Source organism: Sander lucioperca, chromosome 23 (assembly GCF_008315115.2).
Source record: "Sander lucioperca isolate FBNREF2018 chromosome 23, SLUC_FBN_1.2, whole genome shotgun sequence".
Lineage (NCBI taxonomy): Eukaryota > Metazoa > Chordata > Actinopteri > Perciformes > Percidae > Sander > Sander lucioperca.
Genome location: NC_050195.1, coordinates 8250059 through 8277901, shown reverse-complemented (window position 1 = coordinate 8277901; position 27843 = coordinate 8250059). Strand labels below are relative to the sequence as shown.

Sequence of the window (27843 nt, the reverse complement as noted above, 5' to 3'; positions counted from 1 at the left end):
GGCTCTGAGAAACTGACACAGAACATCATGTAAATAAATCTTCAAAATGTATTGGAGCATGAGTAAATAAAATCCCTGACCTGCTTTTTATGCAATAAACAGACATGATGAATAACAATTATTTCTAATATTAGTTGTTATTAGTCATTTTTCTCAGTTCATGTGGAGTGTGGGACTTTGGATCAGGCTGTGTTTTGTGATGATACATTTTGGCGCTCCGTTCCGATATGTGAAAAACGTCACTGATTGACCTGATTAGAGCGCTGTTAAAGATCAAAGGGGCAAATTTAAAAGGTAAAAAAAATGTGTCATACGGTAGGCAACGTGTTGGACTTCACTGGTCCAGTTCTTTTTATCAACTTCTGTGGGAAGATTTATTCTGGTGCAGTGTTTACAAAATTACACTGACTGGCCTAATGGGGCGCTATAGTTAAGGTTTAAAATTTCAAAGTTTAAAATGTCACGGCTGGCTGAGTGCTAAGGCAGGAATCGGATTTCTGGACCAAATATGCAAGACACAACGACAAGGAGGTTCAGGTGTATCATTTAATTAAACAGAAAATCTAGTCTTACGTGTGGATGACGAGCAAAGACACCAAACGAGAGTGGAAATCCAAATAGAGAAAAGATAAATCCAAAGCAACTAGAAGAGTCCCAACAATTCAACATGTGAAGAAGTAAACATGGGTACAAGCTAAAACACTCAACAACAGACGATAACATGACAAGGACTGCACAGAACAGAGGACATTAAATACAGGGGCAAACGAGCAGGGAGGGAGCGAACAGGTGAAACGAATTACAAATCCGACTCAAACAGGAAACAAAGCTAATCCAAGACACATGAATCCAAACACTACAAAATAATACAGGAAGTAAACCAAGTGAAACATACAAGATGAGTACAGGAAAAAACATAGACAGTATAAGAAATGGATACAGCGATGCCATATACTTCGACAACGACCAGTGAAGTCACTTTTCCGGTGATGGCTGAGCATTACTGCGCCACCTCAAACTGAGCTTGAAGACGTAGATGTGACGTGAGCAACCTATCTGAAAGTTGTAAGTCTTCTGGTAGCTGTGCCAAGAGAAATCTCAATCATTCTGAATCTTGCAGAGACGGAGCGCGTAGGTATATGTAAGGAGATAACATAGGCACAGGCTAATTATTGCTAACTAAAATGCTAGTTAACATTAGTAATTCAACTTAAACAGCTAATGTAAGTCAAAACTGCCTGCGAGCTTCTGACTATACGGTAATTTGTCTACTGTGTGACAGAAAGTCGTGTGGTTATGACACAATCGTTAGCGTATTTTTACAAAAATGGTTGCTACAGGGCCATAACGTAAGATACAAGGTAATGGAGCCTTTTATACATTGTTGTGTTTCTTTAGAAATAAACAATGGGCAAATAGAGTCTTTAAACTCTTCAGATGTAAAGTAATTCGCTGTCAAAGTGACGCCAAAATGAATGGGAGTCAATGGAATGCTAACGACAGGTCATGGCTTGTTAGCCTAGAATTTCCTTATAGGAGGTACGCATTCCGGATGCTCACTTACCCCCTTGGGAAAAACAGAACAAATAACAAGGAAACAGGAATCAATAAAAAGTCAGGGCAATAGTTAACAAAATAAAACAGGAAACATGACAACAGAAACCCTCAACCCAAACATTAAATGTCTTTGCTGCTAAAACAAATTGTTAATCAGAGGTATTAGTACATCTACTATCAGTGTAGTGTGTACAAGTAGTAAGAAAAGCAGTTCTAAATTAAAAGTTCTCTATTTCTATAGTATTTTGATACTTGTAAATTCCCAGTAAATTACAATTTAGTGTAAACTCAAAATGTCACAGAAATTATTAACAGACAAATTAAAAGAGTGGGAATTTGGGTTCCATAATCTTATTGTTTATGGTGACGCCAGTATTATTTTGAATGTGATCAAAATTCATCATTGTGTATAGTGATATCAACGATATGCTTTTATGACATATTTACCAAAGAGGAAAACGGTTTGATGAGAAACAATAAAAACATAATAACAGCATTTAAAATTGTCCGTATCAGTATCTTATCACATATATGAATATGTTATTTTTAAGAAAGTATTGACAATTCTGTGTTAATAAAGAACATTTCTCTGAACTTGTCATCTTTGAAATTCTTTGACAACCACTAGTTAGTTAACTTATTAGTAAATACGTACCCTCATTCCTGGTTTGTTAATTACAAGTTTATGAACTTGTCACCATTGAAGTCCATTGTAACTGCTCTAAATCCTCCAATCTACAAAAACTACTAACTTTTTATAACCACCTTTTTGGCAGTGGTTGGATCCTTGAAATTGTGATTTTGGGTGGAGTATAACTTTAATGATACAGTCCCTAATTTTTTTTAGCACCTTATAACGCCCCCAGATCCCATTCATTTCCTTCAAACTCAAGTGTTAACTGCTCTAAGTTTCAAAAATACCAACAGCTGGAAACTGGAGGAGGGGAAAAAGTTATGCATAACCTTCACAAAGTTCCTTTTTTGCCAAACTGGACATATATTACTTTTTTAATGGAACTTTTACTTACAGTGTTGGCATCACAGCTAAAACTAAATTAGGTTAGATAATAAATCTGATTATTGGATTGTTCTTTACTGTGGCAGGTCTCCTTTTGGCAGACGGTTTTTGGGGAGGCCTGAGTGATATTGGCACAGCATGCTGACCCAAAATGAGTTGTTACCAACATGTTACAAATATGTTGGCAACAACTTGTGTGTTAGAGATAAATGAAAAGATGAACAAGCTATGATTGGTGTAAAAACCAAGCCTGAAACTTGTTTTTGAAGAAAAAAATGTCATCTTTGTCCTTGATTATTTAGAAAATGTTATCAAACTCCAGTGTGCCATTGTCTACATTGGCCCATTATTCATAGGAATAACAAAGGTGCACTACAGTGAGGACCCTGGAAAGCACAATGTATCAGCAATAAGCCATTTCTTTTTAATGCATTTAAAGAGTTTTTCAATGTTCACACAGGCCCCTGGCAACAAACCCAATTAGCCTGCCTCTTGAATTATGAATGCCTGTAATCTCTACTCTGATCACTGCAAGGTATCACAAGTACTCTTGTAAACAAAACTCAATTACATTTTCAGATAAATACTCATTTAGATTTTTTCTGTCTTCAATTGAGGTGTTTTTCTTCTTCTTTTCCTTCTTATTCCCCCATCTCAGTTTGACAGCACTTAAGATGACATGAATTTAAATCGTTAAGACTATTGTCTTGTTGTAAAAGGATGAGAGAATCAAGCTCAATCCTGCTTTGTTAGTCCTTGCATGTTAAAAATCTGGCTGGCCAGAGGGGTGGTGCCCTGGTGGCCTCGAACCAGAGTAAGAAGGTGGTAGTTAGCTGGCTTGTTAGTATCAAAACCTCTGAGGTGACTGTTCACATTTCTTGTTGTAAAGTCAATCAAACAACTACAAAGAGATGCATAATGGGCACAAAGAAATGTGTGTGAAATGACCACAAAGTGTTGTAAAACAATTATAAAGAGACAAAAGTCAAAGAGACAGCAAACAACCACAAACACACACTAAAGATCATCTTGTGGTGGGATCTCACCAGCTGCAATGCCAAACCGGGCCAGGGGTCTATGGTAGCCTTGCTCGGACCACACTTCTTTCCCACCTCAGCCTTTATTTTTATCTCACCTACACACCTTTAAGGTTTTGTGACTGCATCTTGCACGGTTGCGACTATATCGTGGTTACAAAATCTGACATATCAACATGTAAACACCTGGCAAAAGCAGCTTAGTGGTAGTTCCTGCTATAGTGTTTACAGGACCACATTTTGCCATGACGACACACACACACACAGGGGCACACCAAAACACATGCCATATGCACATGACCAACCGATAACCCATCTAATGATGAGGCTCACAAGGTGAAATTACAGTAATTCCAGCGTCGCTGTCACAGCAACAAAAGACTTATGTTGCAGCCAAATCACAAAGAGACATATAAAATGACCACAAAACAACCAGAAAGAGATGCAAAATTACTTTATAGAGACATAAAATGACTACTGTGTTTTGTGTCTCTTTCATTTTGGGGGTATTTCTCCTACATAGGAGGGGTGGGGGGTTTTATGTGCCTGTGTCCAGGGGCTGTCTCATGTCCATTATTACAAATAGCAGCTATTAATTGAGATGATTTCATATAAGAATATTTAACATTATTTATTTGGCATTCATTTATTACACTGAATAAACCATGTAACTATTTATAATGCCAGCCTACAGTTTATGATTGCTATGGACCCCATCACCCCTCCCCCCCTTCTTTGAGTCTAGCCCCCCCCCCCCCCCATTCAAAAGTTCTTAAACCCGCCCCTCAAACATTACATCATCACCCACTGATCATCAGGTGCCAGGATGATGTATGGGCACACACACACACACACACACACACACACACACACACACCTCCCATGCAGCATCTTGCCAGCCTCTTTCTCCCCTGCATTATTGTTCATCAGTCATGATTACTCAGATTGTGTGTGTGTGTGTGTGTGTGTGTGTGTGTGTGTGTGTGTGTGTGTTTCTATAGTCTACCTTTCATCCAGTCCACCACCTGGCTCGTGCTCCATTTGCTAACCGGCTCCATCACCAGCGCCATCGAGGAAACTTTGCGCCGACTCTCCGTTGCGCGCAAGAGGTGTTGTTAACCCAAAACAAAGCTCTGTCAGCAGGGCACAGCTCCCCTCCAGCACTCCTCCCTTGCTCCCCTCCCTCCGCAGCCAGGTGACTTATTTTTCACACTATCCCGGTTCGGTCCTCCCGCCCCTCGCTCAGCCCTATGTCGTGTCCCGTTAACGCAGCGCAGCCCTTAGTGCGGGACAGCCCGGACGTGTGTGCAGCGGAATCCGGTACATTCCTCTGCTCGATCTGGTCTGACATATGTCCCTTTCCCTCTCTTCCCTCCTGTCTTTCCAGTGCGCCAGTCCGGTCCTCCTGGTGTGTGTGTGAGTGAGTATGTGTGTGTGACAAAGATAGAGAGGAGTGTAGGTTTGTGCGCAGCCGGTCCGCTACCGACAGCAGCAGAGTAGGATAGATAAGTCACACCGGACACAACACCCGACAGCATCTCTCTCTCTCTCTCTCTCTCTCTCTCTCTCTCTCTCTCTCTCTCTCTCTCTCTCTCTCTCTCTCTCTCTCTCTCTCGATATGATTAAACCGTGCACGCGCCTCGTAGGTGGCTCCGCGCGCACGTATCAGTGTATTTCCCTCTGGAGCGATGGAATCATGCAGATATGATGGAAAAAGATTCTCAGAAGATTTTTAATCAGGCCGTATAAGTGTGTGTGTGTGTGTGTGTGTGTGTGTGTGTGTGTGTGTGTGTGTGTGTGTGTGTGTGTGTGTGTGTGTGTGTGTGTGTGTTCTTGTTTAACTATATTCGTGGGGTCCAAAAATCGGGAGTCCAGTGTACTTGTGGGGTCCCGACAGCTTTGTGGGGTCCAAAATGCTGGACCCCACGACTTTAAAGGGCTGTTTGAGGGTTAAGACTTGGTTTTAGGATTAGGGTTAGAACTAGGTTATGGTTAGGGTGAGGGTAAGGGTTAAGGTTAGGCATTTAGTTGTGATGGTTAAGGTTAGGGTAAGGGGCTAGGGAATGCATTATGTCAATGACGGGTCCCCACAAAGATAGTGAGACGCACTGTGTGTGTGTGTGTGTGTGTGTGTGTGTGAGTGAGTGAGTTTGTGTGTGGGGGGGGCAACCTCTCCATCGCCACAGATCATTTCTTTGTACCCTCAAACCATTTCTTTCTTTCTTTCTTTCTTATAGATATATGCAGAGAGTTTTTTTATGTCAATGACGGGTCCCCACAAAGATAGTGAGACGCACTGTGTGTGTGTGTGTGTGTGTGTGTGTGTGTGTGTGTGTGTGTGTGTGTGTGTGTGTGTGTGTGAGTGAGTGAGTTTGTGTGTGGGGGGGGCAACCTCTCCATCGCCACAGATCATTTCTTTGTACCCTCAAACCATTTCTTTCTTTCTTTCTTTCTTATAGATATATGCAGAGAGTTTGCCTGTTTTCACATAATTCAACCTTCTCCTTAAAACTTGCAATAATAAAATAGGATTTTTTTTTGGCCAGTTGGGGGCAATGCTGTACCTTGAAAGGAGTCCAGACATCAGTGGTCCCCAGACGGTGAAGCAGGCCTACTAACTTTGGTGGTCTAGTACTTTAAAAGTTGACCACTGAAATTGACAGCCTCACAAAGCAACTAGTGTGGTTGTAGACTCTTAGATTATGTTGAGAACATTTTGTCTTTACTTGAAAGAGTAGGCCTGAGCAAACAACGTGGGTAGCATGCATAAAATAAGTCTCCAGCTGGATTTGTACTGGAGACGTCGCAGTTATGGCATGTATTGAGACCTCTAGTCCACCAAGATGCCATCATTTGCATTTTTTACATGTTTTTTTTTATATTTTTGCCGTCAGTAGCCTACACTGCAGCTGTTCAGGTGTAATATTGTGTTTTTTTCTTCTTTCGGCACATTTTGTTCCAATGAATAAACTGGGAGACTTTCCCCTATGAGCCATAGAAGTGCTCCAACTGTGAGTCACGTAACATTGTCTGCAGAGAAAATATCTCTCTCTCATCTCTCTTGTGTCTCATGACAAGTTTCATAAAAAAATCTGACGGTCGATTGCAACATACAATCAATGCAACAGGCCTTTTTGACAGCCGACATTTTGACTTGTCATAATAGAAAAAGTGCAGGTGTTCCCGATAAGCCATGACAGCGTGACCATGATATTTCCTGTGACATTACAATGTCCTGCATGAAAAAAGCCTATACAGAAGGGTATGTGTACATTTTGATAGTTTGTTTTTTCGTTTGAACCACGAAATAAACAAACGGAAATAGCACGTTTTTTTCAGTTTTCGTTTCAAATCAAAAACGAATAAACGGAGCCGTATTTCCGTTTTTGTACACACAGTACATTGTTAATGGGTCGGTTCACCTAATTCCACCTGTGAGATTTTTCCTCCACCATTCAACAAGCTTTTCAGCATCAACACCTCTTTCCAGAAACAGTGTCATTGTTGTATCAAGGTTCCAGCAAAAAGCTTAAGTCAGAGAATATTGTTTTTGTAATTTCGTTGAATAAACCCATCTTTTCACTGACTAAACACTCAAAATCTTATACTGTTTACGCCATCAGTTTAATCCTACAAAATCACTGCACTGTCAACTCTGGGAATTTAGGAGGATTCTCCCTTAAACGAAGATGTTGTTTCCTTTTTCTGTGTATCCTGTGTATTTTTTAACTCCAGCACTGCACACTGTAATGTTTCCTGTATGATTAATGAATAAAGCTGTTTCTATAGCCACACTAAATTAATTATTATACATATTAATGTTTACCGGGGGATAAGTTAACATTGTAATTTCAGCCAGTGTGATCATATAATGAAAGTATGTTAGAACATTATTCAATTTAATCAAATCATTAAAGATTCATTGCCTGCACTGTAGTGTGTGTGTGTGTGTGTGTGTGTGTGTGTGTGTGTGTGTGTGTGTGTGTGTGTGTGTGTTAAAGTAGAACCTATTCTCCCTTTACATTTCAGTGTATTGCACACACAGTTCAGTAATAACAAAGGGAAAAGATACAAGTACTGAAGATCAAATCAGATCTTTCCATTTGATTCAGTGCAGCGTGATCTCTATACAGTATCTCTAGACAGTATAAAGCCTGTAAAGCAGTGACGGCTACAGTTTTGTGTCCCAATAGAGACCTCTGCTGGTGACTAGTGTTGTTGATGTTGGTCACATGGTGAGAAACAGTTCTCTCGCTGCAAAAATAGAACATAAAATTCCTACAACCCTTTTTTTCTTGTGTTCTGACTGGACCAATTTGGGGATTTTTAAGTTCCTCTGGCCGCAGTTCCTGTAACTCTTTCAGCTCCTACTTCAGGGCAGGGTCTTTTCGCGGTTCCCTTTTCAGCATAGGAACCTAGTTCAACGAGGGTCGGGTTACCGGTACAGACAGACCAACAACGGGACAATTTTAACAATTTTCGCCATCTTATTCATCACTAAATTCACTTCTGACAACATCTTAGGCGAGAAATGAACTGTTTAGATTTCGAATATAGGCAGTCTTGTGAAAATTAATGCCGAATTGACAATTTGCTTCAAAGTTTTTGGAGTTGAGAAGCTCCAGCGGGGGAGAGAGAGATACCAGTTTCTCTTCGGGAGACTTGTTTAAATTATGACAAATATGCTATATACATTAGATTTAGTTTTTAGTTCATACTTTTTTGGTGTATTTGTTTTCTGATTTTAACTCTATAGAATGTTGCCGTGCTTGCATCACTCCCTTACCCCTCCTATAGTCCCTATGGCCACTTGGAAAAACGGTTTTGGGGGAGAGTAGTTAGTAGATCTGTTTAGAAGTGGACTTTTCCTATAACTAAGTTCCTGTAATTACTTGGTCGGAAAATGGCTTTTGACACACTGGGAGCTATTGCAGAGACCTGAGAACTGGTGTAATGAAGCGTATTCTTTTTTTTTATTATTATTATTGGGACTCAAGTATCTGATGTTACTTGAGAATATTTTTTGAAGTGGGGTTAAACTTGCTGGAAATAAAAGCAATAGTTTTCCTAAGTCATGGCTGGACTTTGATCCTCTGATTTTTGCTATGTTTTCTCCTGGCCGAGGTGAAGATGAAACCTACTGACTTTGGTGATCCCCTGACTTTTCCTCTAGCATCACCCTGATTGATTTATTTTATTTTTTAGTAAAAAGTCTCAATAACAATTGGATAGATTGCCATGAAAGCTGGTACAGATATTTTCCTGAACTTTCATCTATTGCCAACTGCAGGTCAAAATAATTCCCTCAGCTGTATGTTGGCTTCATTGCTAATTAATTATCAAATGTTAGCAGGCAAACCCAGCAAACTAAGAAACTTTATACTGTTCCTAAATTTTAAATGGAACTCAAGCTAATGGTTATGAACGTTGTACTTGGTGTTGAAGTAGTTAAGTCCTAAGAACACCGCTGCTAGGCAACGGCAAAGAAGTTAGCTATTAGCTAACAATTTAGCAAACTACTAAAACTACAGGGGAGCATGCCCATGGACCCCCCCCCTAGGGGGGGCTTGTGCCCCAGTGCAGCTCTAGGTCTAGTGACGCCCCGGGGGCAGTGTCCCCGTTTTAAGTTTACAAAGATAAAAACGTTACCTGTTTTGGAGGTATTTATGCTTCTGAGCTGAAAATGTCCCGGGATTTTGTCTCAGAAATCTGGTCACCTTAATGAGCGAACAAGGTAAACTCGACCCCATTTCAATGCAGCGCTGTTGTCACTGTGAGCATGTTAGCGCGCTAAAGTTAGCGTTTTAGCGCAAATAACAGCACAGCGAGTACAGAACAGCAAGCACGGCTGTAGGCTCTAGTCTTGTTCAAATGAGTATGTTACGGTCCTTTACGCGTCAGTCTCACTGTGTTGTGTATGTGGAGCTGCATCTGCACATGAGGAAACCAAGCTGAATCAGGATAAGCATGTCGACATCACGGACAGAGACGTAAACAGCCCACAGCAGTTATCAGGAGTTCTGCTCTTTTTTATTAAACTTGTTCAACTGTGATCGTATAGTGGAATGGTTATTTTTAACAAAAGTATAGTGTTACATGTTTTACAATACTTTGTCTATTTCACAGTAGAATGTAAAATAAAACAAATTAAATCCTCAACTTCTAAGGCATTTCTGCTGTATAAAAATACAATATATGAATCAGTACAGTGTCTTCAACACCGGAAAATAGCTCTTATAGTTTAACATTATACATTTTTCACATAATAAAAGTCAATATCAAATTCAATAACAGTTACCTGCACATGAGGAAACCAAGCTGAATCAGGATAAGCATGTCGACATCACGGACAGAGACGTAAACAGCCCTACACAACGCACAGTGAGTCAGACGGAGGAATAGCATTAGAAACCATGCAAACTAAGCTAGGCTACATTTAGCATTCAGCTCTGAGCCTAAAACTAATGACTCACTCGACGCCAAACAAACGGCATTCATCTCTAAATTACATCACAACAAGAATACAGTAAAATAAAACATTGTGTGGTGGGCTTTAAAGCATTTTGGCTAATATTGTCTCTGCGGCATTTAACATGCGACTTACCACAGCAGTTATCAGGAGTTCTGCTGTGGATTACCCATAATTCGTTACTTTTAGCGCCGCGGCGCAATGTGAAAGTGACGCCGGCAGACGGCGCTGTCCCCATTTATGCAGCAATTTAACAGAACACATATACAACCCGTTACAAGTACAACAAGAGTAAGTGCTTAGACTTACTTAGCTTTAATAACTTAGCGCAATTGTTCAACTTTTTTGGAAATATCCTTATTCATTTTCTTCCGGGAGTTGGATGAGAAGATCGATACCACTCTCATGTTTGTACGCTAAATGTGAAGCTAGAACCAGCAGCCAGTTAGCTTTAGCATAAAGAACAGACTGAAGAGCCAAATGCAGAAATCAAGTCTTACCAAACATCACACCCTCACTGGACTTGTGAATATACAAATCAGTGAACTGGAATGCAAGCAAGGTACAGTTCCCCTTTGAAGTAGTGTTAAGTATTGTGTTTCAAGAGGATTAGTCCCTTTCTGTGGGCTGCTTGCATTGTATTGCACTGTTCACAATCTTTAACCACTTTACAGGAATGGACATAATAAACTGTTGATGAGGAAGTGAAAAGGGGATTAGAGAATATAATAATTCATAAAACATAATTTTCCACACTGATGATCAACAAAATGACACTTTATTTTTTTATGTACTGCTGGCTTGTCTTATTCTCTGCATACAAAATGACCAAATATTACAACACATGTACATGTAGTTAATTGTTTTTAGATTTAATTAAAAACATTTGGCTAATTGTGCAAAAGCATATGTTTCGCAAACATTAAGAAAGTTAAATTAAGTTATGTTCTGACGCAAGATGACTCACTGTTGTGTGACATCAATCAGCCATAGAGAAGCAAAATGTCCCTCCAATGACACAACTAGTATTTTTGAAATACTGTTAAATCAAAATGGAATTTTATTTTAGCTATTGCACCAACAGGCTAGCCTGGAAACCAGATGAATCTGCAAGCTTGTGTTTTATTTGATCTGGCAGATACGCATTTGTGAATTAGTCCAGCGATGCCAGGCAACCACTTTGACTGTATATCTACATTTTAAAGGGTTACACTTTACTTGAAGCTATCTACATAAGAGTGACATGACACTGTCATGAACGTGTCATAAACATTATAAACAAGTCATAAACGTTTATGACATAACGCTTCTTTTAGTAAGTGTCATTTGGTTTTTGTCATGACAAGTTGTGGTTAGGGTTATGGTTATGGTTAGGGTTATGGTTAAGATTACTGATACAAAATAAATTCAACTCATACATTATTATTACAAATATATAATCTATGTTATTCTGAAATAGACCATTCTGCTCCATAATGAGTACTTCTTTGTATTTTAAGTATATTTTGATGCTTGTACTTTTGTACTTTTACTTCTGCTTTTAAATGCAGAACTTGGACTGTGGCATTACTACATTTATTTGAGTAAATTATTTCAATACTTCCGGTTATCACAACTGAAATGTTTACTTTGAAAGCTGATAATATTATAATCCTTGTCTGAAATCAGTCGGCTTTGAACCCACCTTGAGCATCACACAAAAACGAATTACCGTCAATGTAATTACTCAAGCTCACACCTACTAAGGCCTGTACTACGAAGCAAGATTTGGCGTTAACGAGGTAACTTCAGGTTCAACCCAGGGTTTTGTGTATCACAACGGTGGATCACTTGTTACCGGGTTAAATCGCCGTGCTAATTTACGCTGAACACCTAACCTGGTCGGGAGCAGGTTAAGTTGGAGATTAGAGATCAACCGGTGTTAAAGCACCGCCAACTGACCAATCAATACTCGATTGATAACGGCGTCACCGTTCTTAGAAGCGGAGAGAGAGAGAGAGAGAGAGAGAGAGAGAGAGGTGCGCTCATAAAAGTTAAAACATTTAGAGACCGACAACCCCGTTAACATTCATTGATGGGTATTGTTATGAAAGATATAGATTTTCAGCGTAGGGAATTACGTATCTTTGTTAGCTTCTTGAGCCGTGCGTTGCCAATGCGACACATCGGTTTGAATTAAGTTTTTATATGTTTTATTTGCTCTCACGATGGCTTACCACTGCCAGGGTTGCCCTGAAATAACAGGCTGAAGCAGCGACAGTTTATGGAAAGCACAAGTGTAACTGTGGTCAGATCTTGTGCCTGACTGATGGGGAAGTGATAAGCGTGGTGATTTACGCACCTTGACCTTGCCAGCTTTCCTTCCTGTTTTAGGAAGCAGCGACTGTATTGCATTTTGCCTGTTAAACCGTGTCTGTGTTCTTCATATTTATGTAGAATTATAGTTTGCTCTTCTTATGTAAAATATGCAGCTCTGGTAGATGTTTGCGATTGGTCATGCTGCGCAAACACCACCCCTTTTATGTGAACATGCGCGCCGCTGGATTGGGAAACCCTGGGTTGATTGAACTAGTTGTTAACGAGCGTCGTGACACAGCTTATGCAGGACCGCGGTTGTTAGGTTAGGTGAAGCCTGTTGATCTTGATTTGTAGTACAGGCCTTAGTCTCCACCACCCCCCCCCCGCCCCCACACACACACACCTGTTTACTAATGCACCACGACGCTACCTCATGTTGCTTTAATGAATTTGAGCAATACAAATGTCTCAACCTTTCTCTGGCTGATGGAGATATTTATCTACCAGACAGCAGAGAAGAGGAAGTGTTGGTTATTTTGTGATCACTTTCACACTGGATTTACATCAGTCATTAGTTTAGGTTTCTTTTTAGAAGAAGTGACTAAAACAGCAACTCCCTGTTTGAGGCATTAAAAAGAAGTAAAAGAGGAAATAGAGTTTGGCTTAGTAATTTTCAGAAAAGGTATTAACATTAAAATCTTAGACGTAAATTTCTTCTAAATTTCTCTCAGGAATGTATTAATGGATGTTTACATACAATATCAAAATCTACACGGTAGATGATGGTGAATTCAGCATCCTGAGAAAACTAATTAATAAAAGCTGAAAGGCTTCAATATACAGTACATCTAAGAAAGTCTGTTTCTGGTGATAACAAGCCTGCCCTGCCTTCTACTCTCACTTCCTCACTCGAGCACGAAAGAGGACGGAGACGACAGGCAGAGGGAAGATGTTTAGGCTCGAGGCCAACATGTTTCTCACGTACACTGTATATTTCATGGTAAGATATATCATTTGCACCCTTTTGATCTGAGAGGAACATTTTATTCGAACAAAGGAAGATAATTAAACTACAGCATTCCACGGATACGACATCAGTGATTAATCAGCTCTTCTTCGTGTGACACAGTGAGTATCAGAAACCATTACTGAGTCTTGATCATTTATAATGAGGTAAGACAAACTGTCTGAGCTTAGATACTGCACCTACATGTGGTGATCATATATGATATCATTCGGAGTGTTTGTTGTTTGTTACTGTCCTTGACGGTCTTTGTTTTTTTGGATTTTCAGAATCACCTTCTGCAGTTTGATTTATCAGGTGGACTATATGTTGAGAAACTGCATTTCCTTGTTCTGAAGAAGATTTTAAAATGGGTCGTGGAGTGAAAGAGGACAAAACGATGACAAAAGGAGGCTCCGGATGTTTTAAACTAAGTGTTATTTTTCTCTTGCTAAATATCAGCAGTTTTGTTGTTCCGGTCACAGCATTTTCACTGAAGTATTGCCGAATCAGTTACAATGTCGCCATATGTTCCGGGAGTAAACTCAAATCGGTTCCACAAGATATTCCCTCAACGGTGAACGGTTTAGACTTGTCTGTGAACAAGATTCAAATAATACAAGCATCAGATTTCAAAACTCTATCAGTTTTGACGCAGTTAGACCTGAAACGCAATTTAATTGACCAGATACACCCAGGCACCTTTGCCAATCTGATTTCCCTCAAGAAGTTAAATCTAAATAATAATAGACTTGTTCAACTTGCAGATGATCTTTTTGATGGTTTGAGCAACCTCACAGAGCTCAGATTGTACAGAAATCACATCGGAGCAGTGTCATCCACCTCTTTTAAGTCCTTGACAAGCTTGACATTTTTGGACATCTCCAAAAACAAACTGCACCACATAACACAAGTTCATACTATACTACAGCATCTGCCAAATCTACAGGAGCTGGTAGTCAAAAAAAACAATTTCACCACTTTTCAGTCGTGGGAACTGACAAACAGCTCACTAAAACTTGCTTCCCTTGATTTGTCTCAAAATCCGATTGCAGTCTTTAGGATCACTGCAGATGTTTTTCCAAATCTCGCCTGGTTAAACATTGGCGGCTCTTCTAAAAAGCTACGGATGAAATGGGACGTGCACAACAAGACTTTTCTTAGTCGAGTGTCTACTCTTGATATTAGCGGGCTTCAAATAACTTCTGATGACATGAAAACATTACGAGACACCTTCAACTCCTCACTGACTTCTCTGAGGATGAATGCAATGACACCTACAAATCTTTCAGCGCTAATCAACATTTCCTGCACCATCCCAACGTTGTCCGCACTCCAACTTCAACGGAACAGACTCTTTTATGTCCGTTCAAATTTCTTCCAGTTGTGTATTAACGTAAAAGAAATAGATTTATCAGACAATTTAATACGACGTATTGAAGACCAGGCCTTCACATCTCTTCACGGTTTAAGGATCTTGAGTCTGAATCACAACAAACTCACATCTGTTCCACCTGCTTTGAGGAATCTAACAACTCTTGAAGAGCTGAATCTCAGCAAGAATAACATCAGCACACTTCAATGTAATGATTTCGCCAATCTGACAAAGCTCAGACAGCTCAGCCTTCATCAGAATGTAATCTCAGCTCTACAAGAGTGTGTTTTCAAGAATTTAATACGATTGCAAGTTTTAAAGCTACAGAACAACACCATCTCCAAATTAAACGGTGCTTTCAAAAAGTACTTGCCCAATCTTAAACAACTGCGTTTGAATGGAAATAAACTGACCGCCATTAAACGTAGGGAATTTATGGGCTTGCAATCCCTCCAGAACTTGTCATTACATGAAAATCAAATAGGTGAAGTTGAAAATGGGTCTTTTATTGGATTGACAAATCTGACCGATATTCAGCTGCAATCAAATGATATTAAAAAAGCTGCACTAGACAAAGGGGGTTTCAATCATCTGATAAATTTAATAAGATTAGATTTGAGGGACAATCACATTAAATACTCCGACAGCTCACCTTTGCCTGATCCACCATTTTCTCAGCTGTCCCGTCTGGAGACATTGGCTATTCCTGGACAGCACAGCAGGGGGAAGTCCAAACTGCCTAGCAACTTCCTGCAAGGTTTGACTAATCTTTTGGATTTCAGTGCCAGGAACATTCAACTTCTATCCCTGGCCAATGACACGTTTAATTACACGCCTCGACTGCAAACGCTCGACATTAGCTCAAATGACCTTAAGGAGCTTTCTCCGGAATTGTTTTCCCCAATTCAAAGCCTTAAAAGCCTCTACGTATCAAGAACAAGTCTTTGGTCTCTAGATTTCCTTATGGATGCCAAACTAACTAAGCTGGAGTTCTTGCAGGCAAGAAAGAATGAATATTCAATTTTAACGGAGGAATTATTCAATTCCACACCAGCTCTTGTTTACTTGGATCTTCAAGGCAACAGCTTCACCTGTGCCTGCGATAATGCCTCGTTCAAAAAGTGGGCATTAAAAAACACACAAACACAAGTTTTTGATGCCTACAACTTTATGTGCAACTATCCTCCAGACCTCAAAAATACAAAACTGTTGGACCTAGACATCCGGTCATGCACAGTGGACACTGGATTTATCTACTATATCTCCACCACATTTACAATCCTCCTGTTCATGGTGGTGTCCTTCACCTACCATTTCCTGAGGTGGCAGCTGGCCTATGCCTACTACCTCTTCTTGGCTTTGCTCTTTGAGACAAAGCATAAAAACAAGCAAGCTTATGATCAGTATGATGCCTTCATCTCCTACAACACCCATGATGAGCCATGGGTCATCAGAGAGCTGTTGCCAAAACTGGAAGGGGAGCAGGGCTGGAGATTGTGTCTGCACCATCGAGACTTCGAGCCAGGTGAGACTGCCCTTTGCACCTGGTGTTAAACAAATGTTTTAGCCATGCTAGTCAGTGGTGGAATGTAACAAAGTACAAATACTTTGTTACTGTACTTAAGTACATGTTTCATGTATTTGTACTTTACTTAAGTAGAATCAATAGTGCATACTTTTGACTTTTACTTCGTTACATTTTGCAGCAATTATCTATACTTTCTACTCCACTACATTTCTACAATGTTCCATTACATTTTCGTTACATTTTCTGATCAGTTTTTTTGTGGGAATAAGGTGACCAATGAGGAAAGTCTGAGGGCATCTGGTGGACATTTGGATAATGGCAATAATAGAGATATCGGGGCAGGGGCGTGAGGAACAGAGAGGCAGATAGGGTAAAAACAAACTCAACTGAGGAAGTCATCTAGACAGAAATATCTCAGCAACTGTTTCCTTCATGGTAATAGATTAAATAGTTGTTGATCTCGGTAATTTGATGCACGCATGAGATCCCTTAACGTTTCATGTAGTCTAAGTTTTAATTTGTCCAATTCTTTGATGTATGGCCAAATACCAATACCACCAATACCAATAGTCTTACACCAGACAAAGGTGCATGTTACTTTCATGTGCATAAGCCTTAACAGTTGTTTTGTACTTTCATCTATACACCAGAGGGTGTCACCATAGTACTTGTTGTACAGCACCATCAGAGGAACTAATGAGGAAAATACAGATTATATTTACTGACCCTTTTCTTCTCCTTTTTCCTTTTCTCTTCCTCAGGTAAACTCATCATAGACAACATCACGGATGCCATCTATGGAAGCAGGAAGACCATCTGTGTGATCAGTCGCAGATACCTTGAGAGTGAGTGGTGCTCCAGAGAGATCCAGGTGGCCAGGTAACATGACTTTAAACTTCCCTGAGTTGACACATGGCAATACAACAACCTCATTTACTCTGTATGAAGCGAGTTTGTGTGATATGACTGATACTGGATATGCTTATAATGCATAATAGTGAGGTCTTTATAGTTATGCCATTTACATGAATTGTTGTATTTAGTCTACTGTTTAGAGTTTCAATACAAAGCCATTGGGGGAAAAATGAACAGGTCTAGTTTATCCCACAGTCATTTCTAACACAGTCAATGGAAACTATGTTTTACTGAGTACTGCTCTCTCCTATTTGTTTGTTCATACATGACAATGTCTTAAATCAAGTTTCCATCCAAATGTAGCGCACATTTTAGCCAAATTGCCAGTGAGTAAATGCAAATGAATGTGCATTCACTACTATTTTGTGAATAGGTTCATCGAAATGAACAGATAAATAATTCCATTGTACTTTGCCGTTTCATGTTGATCTGAAACTTTTATACCTCAGACCAAGGTAACCAAGTAATCCTAATATATATTGGAGGGCACACATCCCCCCCAATATTTAAATATGCTCAAAATGTCCCCCCAATATATTGATAGGCTAATATATTGCTATTCCACGATAGGCAACTATGCAAATTTGGTTAAAAAAGTTTGCAATATGTCTGGGTAATTTGAAATTTTGAAAATTCTGTTTTATTTACTGAAGCGGAAGTGAATGGAAACACACTTTGACTTTTTGTAGCTACTGAACCAAAATTAAAGGTAGAGTTTTATGCTCTCTAAAACCATGTTGTCACTGTCATAATGAACACCGTAACCATAATGTTAAACCTAAAACTAGTCTGAAACTTTTGAGGAAGGAGCAAACATTATTTCTTATAACTAACTTAAATTTTGTTCTCATTTGTTCCGTTTGATCATTCAATCGTCAATCGAAAACCTTGGGGTTGCGAATACACATTGGGATCTAGGAACTTGTGGTCTGCAAACATATAGTTGATAAATAAAGATAAAGACATAGAATATGATGAGTGGTGTTGTCCTCTTCCTCATCCATCCATCTTTTTCCTCGGAGAAGCTTCCGTCTGTTCGATGAGCAGAAGGACGTGCTGATCCTGGTGTTTCTGGAGGAGATTCCGACCACTCATCTGTCTCCTTACTACCGCATGAGGAAGCTGCTGAAGAAGAAAACCTACCTGAGCTGGCCTCAAGCAGAGGAGCACCCTGAACTGTTCTGGGAGAAACTGCGCCAGGCTCTGAACACCAGAGAAGATCTCGGAGACAACAGGTTCCTCCTGGTGGACAGACCGTGATGGAAAGGAAGTACAATCCTCTCTGAGGAGGTTTAGAGCCACAGTCCATTGCTTTGAGTCTTCTTGTTGGTTGGTATTACCGCTAGTCTATATCCACGACGTTCCACTTCCAGGATTGCTCCGGTGCTGCCGGAAATTCCGCCGGATGTCACTCTTTTCGGCCAGATGTCCGTTACCTTCCGCTTTCTTTGTGTTGAAATTTTAAACTCTGGTGGATTTATGAGGACTATGGTTAACTGCTCCTCAGATCTCTGCAGGGTAAATCCAGACAGCTAGCTAGACTATCTGTCCAATCTGAGTTTTCTGTTACACGACTAAATCAACTTTTGAACGTACACGTTCCACCAAAACAAGTTCCTTCCCAAGGCTGTTTTGCAGAGGCACCGTTGCTCCGACCGGGGCTTAGCGCCGCCCGAGACGATTGTGATTGGTTTAAAGAAATGCCAAAAAAACAGAACACGTTTTCTCCCATCCCAGAATGCTGTGAGGACTTCCTCTACAGCACTGTGGAGAAAAGTCTGGCAATGCGAGACTATATTACTACAAGATTTCCAAAAGTATATCTGAAGGAACACTGGTGTAGTGGAGGGTATATGGTATACAGTACAGATATACCGGGTATACACACCTGTTTTTTCTGGCGGTTTACAGTAAACCCACCTATCAGCAAAAAAGCCATTGGAATATATAGGAGAGTATACCCACTTTCTCCTCAGTAACCTACCCATTTATCTAGTAGTACACCCATGCACCTCATCAACTATCATTACACCACTGTGCAGGAGGATGTTGGCATTACATGACATTACTAGGACAGCTTATCTTTCTGGCCTAACTGACATGGAAAAAGACCACGTTATGACTAAGTAGTCTCTTCATGAGTGTGTGAGCTCTGCCTTTTACTTCTTTAATGGGGTAGTGTAGATAATAAAAGGGTGACAGAAAATATTAGAAATATCATAGAATAGAATAGAGTAAGACACTGTGATCTAACAAAAAGATTGGCCTCATCAAAAATACTTTAGACAAATAAAACATCAGTGTCTAGGTCGCTCTATTAACAGTTTGGGCTTGATAAAAGTAATCACTTTCAGATTCATTTTTTCAAACAGTCAAGTGTAAAATGATGCTACCAATTTTTTAACCTGCCACTGTTTGTCATACAGTTTGATTTGACTCCTATAGACAGGTTTCCCCATTTGCAATCGTGGATGTGCGTGCAGCAGGAGGGTAGAAAACATGTTTCCACAATGTCATGATAGCTTATACTGTATATATGGACATTTTCAACTAGTAAATTTACTTCAACTAGTAAATGGCATCGCTTGGAAACCCAACTATAGGACTTTATAAGAACTTATTTTCTGAAACGCTTTCTGAAACGTCTTTGTTGTTAGGCGACCACTTGATTTACTTTTTTTTATATATATATATATATATATATATATATATATAAAAATGTTATACTTGGTATTTGTTCAACCTCATTACAAACTCATGCTGTGCAGCCAACCCCACAGGACTCATTTTAATTTAATTTAAATTCTAGTGGAGATCCCAAAGTTTCCAAAGATACTAAATCTGCCAATTACATTTTTGGGGAAATGTGTATTAAATAATGCCCAAGACATCTAGAATATTTTTGATTCGCTGTAATGGTGCAGCCATAAAAACGTGTCTTGTAGCTTGAACAATGTGACACATTGTGTATGATACATCAGTGTAGAATAAGATGATTTTAACAATCATGTAGATATTTATAATGAAACAATGTATGTTAAAGGGCTTACAATGTAAACTTGTCTAATCTGACATGCATTTCTGAATCTGCTATTTCAAATTATTATCCATTTTTAATTGCAACTGTATAACATTATTGAGAAAGGCTAGAAACGTTTTTTTTTTAATTTATATCCTATTGTCTTGCTATTATATTATGACATCTGCATATTTCACAGTGCTGATCTTGATTTTATGCACTCTAGTTGAAATTCTGAGCTTTTATTGACTGACTTATCACTGTAAAGTAAGATGATATTTGCAATGTATAGCAGCTTCATAATTGTGTGACATTTAAAAAAATATATGAATATTACTTGTTCTATATTATTAAAATTAAATTGTCAAATATTCATTTGAAGTTGTTTTTTTAAATATAACTGAAAAGGTGTATGTATTGATGTATTGAAGGTATAAAATGTGTGTATATGGTTAATGCAGTGAAACCCACATAGACAGACTTGTGTATTATTAACATCTCTGTTTTAATAAATTCTTTGACAATAAATTACAATGAAAACCTCACACTTTCATACTGCTTTTCTCTGGCCTTCAGAGCTTATTTACACAAACTTTGCAAAAGTATATACATTCTTCTCGAAAACACTGTTTTCATTACATCTGGTTGATGCTCTGCCTCTACAGCGTACAGTTTACTATGTATTAAGAATACTACACTCCCCTGTTCATAAAACAGAATAAATATTATCAGATATAATAGAATAATTTAACAGGAATTACTTCATAGTCCCCATCAGGGTTCTTGGGTGTGGGAATACATTAAAATTAGAGTCATGGGCTGCAGATATTAACTGCTGTATTAAGATGTGGTGTTGCCTTGGGCTCTGCTTGCGAGGATCTGACTGTTCTTCCTCCTCCTTTGACTACAAAGAAAAATGGAAACATAACATTAATATGGTTTAGTGTTTGGTTAGAGTGCCAAATGTAAATAATATACAGAAAATGGCATTAAACACACGAGAGACATAGGAGTGTACTCACTCCAAACACTTAATCCCTCTCTGAGTCCAGTCGGTTGAAGGGTCGGCACACACAAACCTCCCCGGAATGTGGAATCTGTGGGAAACAGGGAAGAAATGATCAAACACGAGACACATCACATGAATGCACTTTATTACACATTACAGTTCTCCCCTGTGGTCTCATTCCAGTTTGTTTATTATTAACCTCAAAGTGTCTTCTAGTAGGCTACATATGTACAACAGTAACAGAGAGAGAGCTTCTCAGATAGTCCTGCAGCACTTGTAGGGAATTATGTCCAAGATAAGGCCCTAAGGCCTGTCAAATCTGACTCCAATTTATTAATTCCCACGCCTTCTTTCACTTCATGATTGATTTTCGGTCACACTTTAATGGCCAGGGAAACACAAGCAAGGGAGTGCAGTGCAATTTAGAAACACAAGCTAACCAGCTCATGCTTTTTTAAGTCATATCTAGTGCCTGCTTTCTAACATGTGAACTCAAAGAATAAGGATTTATTTGCTTTCACTTCAGTCAAAGCATGACCAAATTGAAATGCCTTTACACACACACACACACACACACACACACACACACACACACACACACACACACACGCACGCAGTATCTTTGTTTATATCTTTGCGATATAAGGAATTGATAAAGAAAGCAGAATCAATGATTATGTATAACCTCTTGTTATGGCCTATTTTTGTTCAGCCGCCCAAACTTTTAGTAACTTGAGTGCACTGCCACATTTCTACTTCAGGTACATTTAGTGGGTAGTTAAGATGTAAGTCTGCAACGGCACAATAACACAATCATGAAGTACATTTTTATTTTTTTTAAGACATTTAATAACGCCACCTTGTGCTCAATCGCAAAAATAGTCAGCAGATTAATCGATTATGACAATTAATTGTTTATTGAAGCCACAATTCTAAGTATTACCGCACATTTTATGTAATGCTCAACTGGCCTACATTGTCTATAAAGTAATATGTAATTGTAATATGTGTGTGAGACCACAATTCAGATTTCGGACTGCTTTGTTTCTACCTCTTTATGACCTGCACCCTGTGCTGCTGTTACTTTCGAATTTGCATAATTTGTAGTCTGACATGACATCAAATCGTTTACTCACATAACGGCGTTGATGTCGCAGGAGTTCTTGATGGTCTGGTGGCTGTAGCCCAGCAGTCGTTGGCATGGCAAATGACGTCTGGCGTACCTCAGGCAACAGCTTGCTGTAAAGACACACACAAATTGTTAACACAAATACAGCATGCACACCCTTTTGGATGCTGGAAAAACAACATTTAAACAAAATAGTTGTTGTCATGCAACTGCTGAATTAGGGTACTGGCAACTTTTTGGTCCATGCAATACAGGCATGAAATATAGGCCTAGATTCTACTTATGGACTGTTTGTTAGAGCTATCTGATTTGCAGACACTTCATGTACTACAATAACGCAAAGCAAAAGGCAATTTCATTTCCTAAATGCATCCAAATGTGTCAGAGATGACAGAAAGGACACTGCGCATGTAATATCAGTAGTAGCTGAAAGACTCACCTGACTGTGTGCTGCCGATGAAGGTGGTGAGGATGACGAGGGAGCACAGGAGAAACACTTTGCTGCTTGCCATGGTTTCTTATAGCTGGAGTGCTGGCTCGGCCGCTCTCAGTGTGTTGCTGTAGTAGCTTAGTAGTAGGTGCTGTAAAGTGCCTGAAGGTATGTGTGACAGAGACAGTGCTTGTCTGTCCTTAAGTAGGGCGGCTCTGGGATTTTCCCGTATTCGGCAGGATTACGCAATGCCATGTGCCATTGTTTGAATTTGGAAAAGAGCCAGAACAATGGTACGCCTGCTTCCTCTAACTTGTCCACGTGGCCTATTAGAAAATGTACATTTGCAGCCTGTGTATACAAGTGAATATCAGTTATAAATATACAACCACCTTACTCAGTGTAGCCTCACTAGAATTAGCCAAACCAGAACAGAGGACACAACTTAGACTATTAATGCAAACAACGGACAAAATAAGTGCATAAGTATTATTAAACTACAGAAATTGAAAATTCTCTTAAAATAAATAAACCTCTTTAACAGCAGAATAAAACATCACCAAGGCAGCCACACACATACTTCATTACAATTAAAGTGACAGATTATTTAAAAACAAAAATGTTTTTAAAAATATACAAAAATAACCTTGGTACAGTAACCATAGCTTAAAGGACAGTAAATATTGGACTACTGCAAATGCTTGCTGCATGTCTGCTGGATGTGGTAGCAACAATTAATGCAGCTTTTAAGTTTCACATTTTTAAAACACTGTGGCAAGGATCTGAATATGATGTAAATTGTCAGACATGAAAACATATTAACTTTCACTTGGGTCAATAATGATTCAGCAGCAATTAAAAAAGCAGCCATGAAGTTAAGCTGCAGGAGTACATTTTTTCCTCCTTACTTCCCCTGATAAGTTATTGAATAACTGCCTGCCTTGCAGCAACGCAAAAGGCATTTCCCTTTTTGTGTGTGGGGGTTTGGATTAGTTTCTCTTTCCCAGTTAAATGGTGACTCAAAAAGAGACACAATGATACCTAAGGTTTAGATAATCCCAACATGCACTGTTGGGGTTATCTAAACCAACATACACGGTAGTGTAGATGACTCCTGTGTGAAAAATGTGGGGCACATGTGAATGGGAAGTGATAAGATTGTTTAAAAAGTGAGGAAGTGTGATAGATGGCAACATCTTTGTAGAGTTTGGAAAGACAAACAGAGGCATTTTGTTGAGTAGAAAGTCCCTCGACTCCTCGTCAGATCGACACACTGTTTGGCTGATGTGGGAAGTGGCTCTCCAGTTTGCCATTTTGGGAATTTGTGCATTTTTAAAGTGAAAATCTACTTCCTAAATTGAGTTGCCCACTCTGAAATCACAGTTGGTGCCACTGTGTGAAATAATAAATCATCATCCTACAGTAAGTGATGTATTTTAGAGTGACACTGAGAACCAAAGTGGCTGCAATTATCAGTGGTATGCCACTTTGACTAGTTTCTAACATCTTGATTATCTAGAAGTTGAGAACTGGTATTCCTCCTCTCGCCATTAAAGTCCCCTTCCAAATAGGGCTGGGTGATATGGAGAAAATCAAATATCACGATATTTTTGACCAAATACCTCGATATCAATACCGCAACGATATTGTAGTGTTGACTATTGGTGCTTTCACAAAATATTTACACAATCAGATTTTTTATAAATAATCATCAGTAATGTAGCTATAATGACTAAGTGGGTAAAGGCAAATAATAGAACAGTTACAACAGTCTGGTAAGTTCAGAAAATGACATCACTTTACTGTAATGCAGCCTTTAAAACCAGGAAAAGACAACACTTATGCCATATTACGATATAACGATATCCAAAATCTAAGAGGATATCTAGTCTCATATCACGATATCGATATAACATCGATATATTGCCCAGCTCTATTTCCAAACACATTTTTAAGTATGTAAAAACTACTGTTGTGATTAATATTAGGTTTAACATGGTTTCCCACATAAAAACTAAAAAGAAAACCATACTGAAATCTACTCTTTCTCCCTCATTGAGCAATTCTGGATCAGGCCCCGCCCCACCCACCATCGCTGTTCAGCGTGGGTTGACGCTCGTTTTCTGACTGCAATCTAGCATCTAACTTAGACTGACCGGTAAAAGAGCAGCACACATTAAGGCTCGAAACATCTGAGAGATTCAGCCATATGCCTACATGTTTGAGCCTCACTCCGGGTCCAGACACAATCGTCGCCCAACCTAAACTATGTGGTTATTATTGTTAAATTTAAGTAGAAATTTGATCCCAAACTACTAGAACAATACATATTTGAACCCAAACCATGTTCCTTTGCCCATCAACCCTCCACTAAACTCCTGTATGTGACCCATTAGGTTGGTGACAAGACAACTGGAAATATCCAGAACAGTCATCTGGGTTACTTAAACCCATTGTCAGAACAGCATTTAAAGAACTAGCCTATATTGTCATGAAGAGTGGAGCAGGAGACTGCAGGCAACAGGACATTGAAGAAAACTCTTTTTTTAAGGTGACATTATGTCAGATTATTTAAAAAAAAAAAAAAGTTTTCAAAAGTATACAAAAATAACCTTGGTACAGTAACTAGAGCTTAAAGGACAGTAAATATTGGACTGCTGCAAATGCTTGCTGCATGTCTGCTGGATGTGGTAGCAACAATTAATGCAGCTTTTAAATTTCACATTTTTTAAACACTGAACACTGTGGCAAGGATCTGAATATGATGTAAATTGTCAGACATGAAAACATATTAACTTTCACTTGGTTCAATAATGATTCAGTAGCAATTAAAAAAGCAGCCATGAAGTTAAGCTGCAGGAGTACATTTTTTCCTCCTTACTTCCCCTGATAAGTTATTGAATAACTGCCTGTCTTGCAGCAACGCAAAAGGCATTTCACTTTTGTGTGTGTGGGGGTTTGGATTAGTTTCTCTTTCCCAGTTTCCCAATCATTAAGAACAATGTAAATGCATCTCGATATACATGTGTACATGAATTAAATTGCACATATGCACATTATGTACTATGTACTACCGGTATATGCATACAAAACAGTCTATACATGAAGTACAGTACTGTCTTGCCCTATGAAAAGACCTTCTATGATACGAGTTTATCATTTCCTTTACTGTGCTGTATGTCAAAAAGTGTGGTTGATGCTCTTTGAGATTGTACATTATGTAACCACATGTTGGGGTAAGATCTACAGTATTCCTACTTTTTCTCTGGCCCTAGACATAACTTTGTGTGGCCCAACCTCTGTATTTTCATAGAATTTCACAGTTGTATCAAGGAAATTTCTTCTCAAAAATCCCCAGTTAATCATCAACTCCTTATAGGAAATCATCTTTTATTCCCGCTCCAGAGAACCTTATGACTTGCTTTTCTCATGTGCGCTCTTCTTGCACAAGTTACCTAGAGTTTGCAATCTATTTTTATACCACAGCCTTTGAAGAGCTAAAAATAGTGCTAACACATGTGCTTAAGATAGCAAACATTATGAAAGTGGGACTGTCCAGGAATGTGAACTTTTGTTTGCAATGCCGACATCTGAGCCGCTATTACCTTGTTTCGTCATATAGATAACAAAGCTGTAGCGCAACAGGTGTAAAACACACCCTCAGTTCACCTCATGGGTCCAAGGTTTCAATGGGTTTAAAGGTGCACTATGAGTTCCTGCATGGTTTCAGCGCAATTTCATTTTTGTCTCAAATTGTAGGCATCTCTCCTTGATCCGTTAGCTGCCTGCCCCCTGAACACACTGTGAAAAAGCCCGGTCTCGGGAGACAACACAGGGGTCGTAAACGTCAAACAAACACTAGAGGCGCAGGTTGTGCACCAAAATACAACAAACCACATTCCAGCCAATCACTGACAAGATGGTTGGGGGAGGGGGTGGGGGTTAGTCAGTTAGTCATGACAGTTACAGAAACATGTGGGGAGGGGCGAGCTCGCTCTGTTTTGTCTTAAATTGACTTCAAACATCAACAGAAGTGACCATGCAGGAACTCATAGTGCACCTTTAAAGTGCCCATATTATGAAAAAAATCACTTTTCTGGTATTTGGGGTGTTATTTTGTGTCTCTGGTGCTTCCACACGCATACAGACTTGGAAAAAAATAACATCCATGCTGTTTTGAGTGAGATATGGGTTTATGAATGTGTCCTGCCTTCAGTCTCCGGGTGAGCTGTTCAAAAATCGGCAGGGCTTTCTACGTCACTAGCCGAAACAAGGTGGCTAACCGTAGCATGCTAGCTCATTCTGAATGGCAAAACACTGCTACAACACACACTAGTTCACCATAATCTACAAAAGAACTACTTACATGTCCCTGTTCTGCAGGTATTCCACGCAAAGTTGAAAGTGTGCCCTCGCTTAGAAGAAGTCTCCCGGCTAATACTGCCTTGTATTACTGAAGTTGTAGAAACAAACAGGTAGCTAGATGATGTGATCCTTACCTAGCTACTGCGCATGCGCGACTGCCAACAAAGATGTTACAGCAGTGAGAGGTCTCACTCTGTAGCTAAAACAGAGACCTGAACACAGGGTGAAAAGAGGAGCTGCAGCAATGTGCAGTACAACAAAAATATGGTGTTTTTTAAAAAATTAAACCATGTAAACCTATTCTGGTACAACCTCAAAATACAATTATGAACCTGAAAATGAGCATAATATGGCCACTTTAAGTCATCTGGGTTACTTAAACCCATTGTCAGAACAGCAGTGAAAGAACTATATTGTAATTAAGAGTGGAGCAGGAGACTGCAGGCAACAGGACATTGAAGAAGTCTTTATTTAAGGTGATGTGCAGGCCTGGAAAAACTGGTCTCACCAGAACAAAACCAAAAAATCCAACAAAGGCTGAAATGAAAACTAATCTGACGAGGCGATGAAGTGCAGCTGGAGAGAAGGGCAGAGCAGTTCAGATGAGGTGAATGAGGTGAGTAGGCAGGAGAACAAGCAGGGAGCTGATTGGTTGGGGAAAACTTTGGGATCAGGGAAGGATTAATGAGGA

The 27843-nt window shown here is 39.4% G+C and overlaps 3 protein-coding genes and 1 long non-coding RNA gene across 6 annotated transcripts in view; 1 reads left to right on the top strand and 3 right to left on the bottom strand.

Moving 5' to 3' along the window:
* The window catches only part of cnksr2a (connector enhancer of kinase suppressor of Ras 2a), a 61016-nt gene extending 55850 nt beyond the window's left edge, over nucleotides 1-5166 (bottom strand). For both annotated transcript variants that reach the window (XM_031297670.2, XM_031297671.2), the window contains exon 1: nucleotides 4619-5166. In XM_031297670.2, coding sequence (XP_031153530.1) covers nucleotides 4619-4682 — 64 coding nt within the window. In that variant the 5' untranslated portion in view covers nucleotides 4683-5166. The remainder of the gene's footprint in view (nucleotides 1-4618) is intronic.
* A 4338-nt stretch (nucleotides 5167-9504) lies between these two features.
* LOC116048544 lies at nucleotides 9505-10235 on the bottom strand. Its single transcript, XR_004104678.1, has 3 exons — nucleotides 10217-10235; nucleotides 9911-9979; nucleotides 9505-9543 (listed from the first exon to the last, which is right to left on the bottom strand). It is a non-coding gene; the product is annotated as an uncharacterized LOC116048544 (long non-coding RNA).
* A 3038-nt stretch (nucleotides 10236-13273) lies between these two features.
* On the top strand, nucleotides 13274-18655 carry LOC116048542 (toll-like receptor 13). 2 transcript variants are annotated; one of them, XM_035998265.1, is made up of 4 exons: nucleotides 13274-13507; nucleotides 13701-16282; nucleotides 17047-17164; nucleotides 18226-18655. In XM_035998265.1, the coding sequence occupies exons 2-4, from the start codon at nucleotides 13753-13755 to the stop codon at nucleotides 18458-18460; spliced, it is 2883 nt and encodes a 960-aa protein (XP_035854158.1). In that variant the 5' UTR covers nucleotides 13274-13507; nucleotides 13701-13752; the 3' UTR covers nucleotides 18461-18655. The 2 variants fall into 2 exon arrangements, with proteins under 2 accessions (XP_035854158.1, XP_031153532.1); XM_031297672.2 differs by having other exon boundaries at nucleotides 13673-16282.
* A 1957-nt stretch (nucleotides 18656-20612) lies between these two features.
* On the bottom strand, nucleotides 20613-23052 carry ccl20b (chemokine (C-C motif) ligand 20b). Its single transcript, XM_031297673.2, has 4 exons — nucleotides 22797-23052; nucleotides 22365-22467; nucleotides 21242-21316; nucleotides 20613-21123 (listed from the first exon to the last, which is right to left on the bottom strand). The coding sequence occupies exons 1-4, from the start codon at nucleotides 22867-22869 to the stop codon at nucleotides 21060-21062; spliced, it is 315 nt and encodes a 104-aa protein (XP_031153533.1). The 5' UTR covers nucleotides 22870-23052; the 3' UTR covers nucleotides 20613-21059.
* Between the last annotated feature and the right edge of the window lie 4791 nt (nucleotides 23053-27843).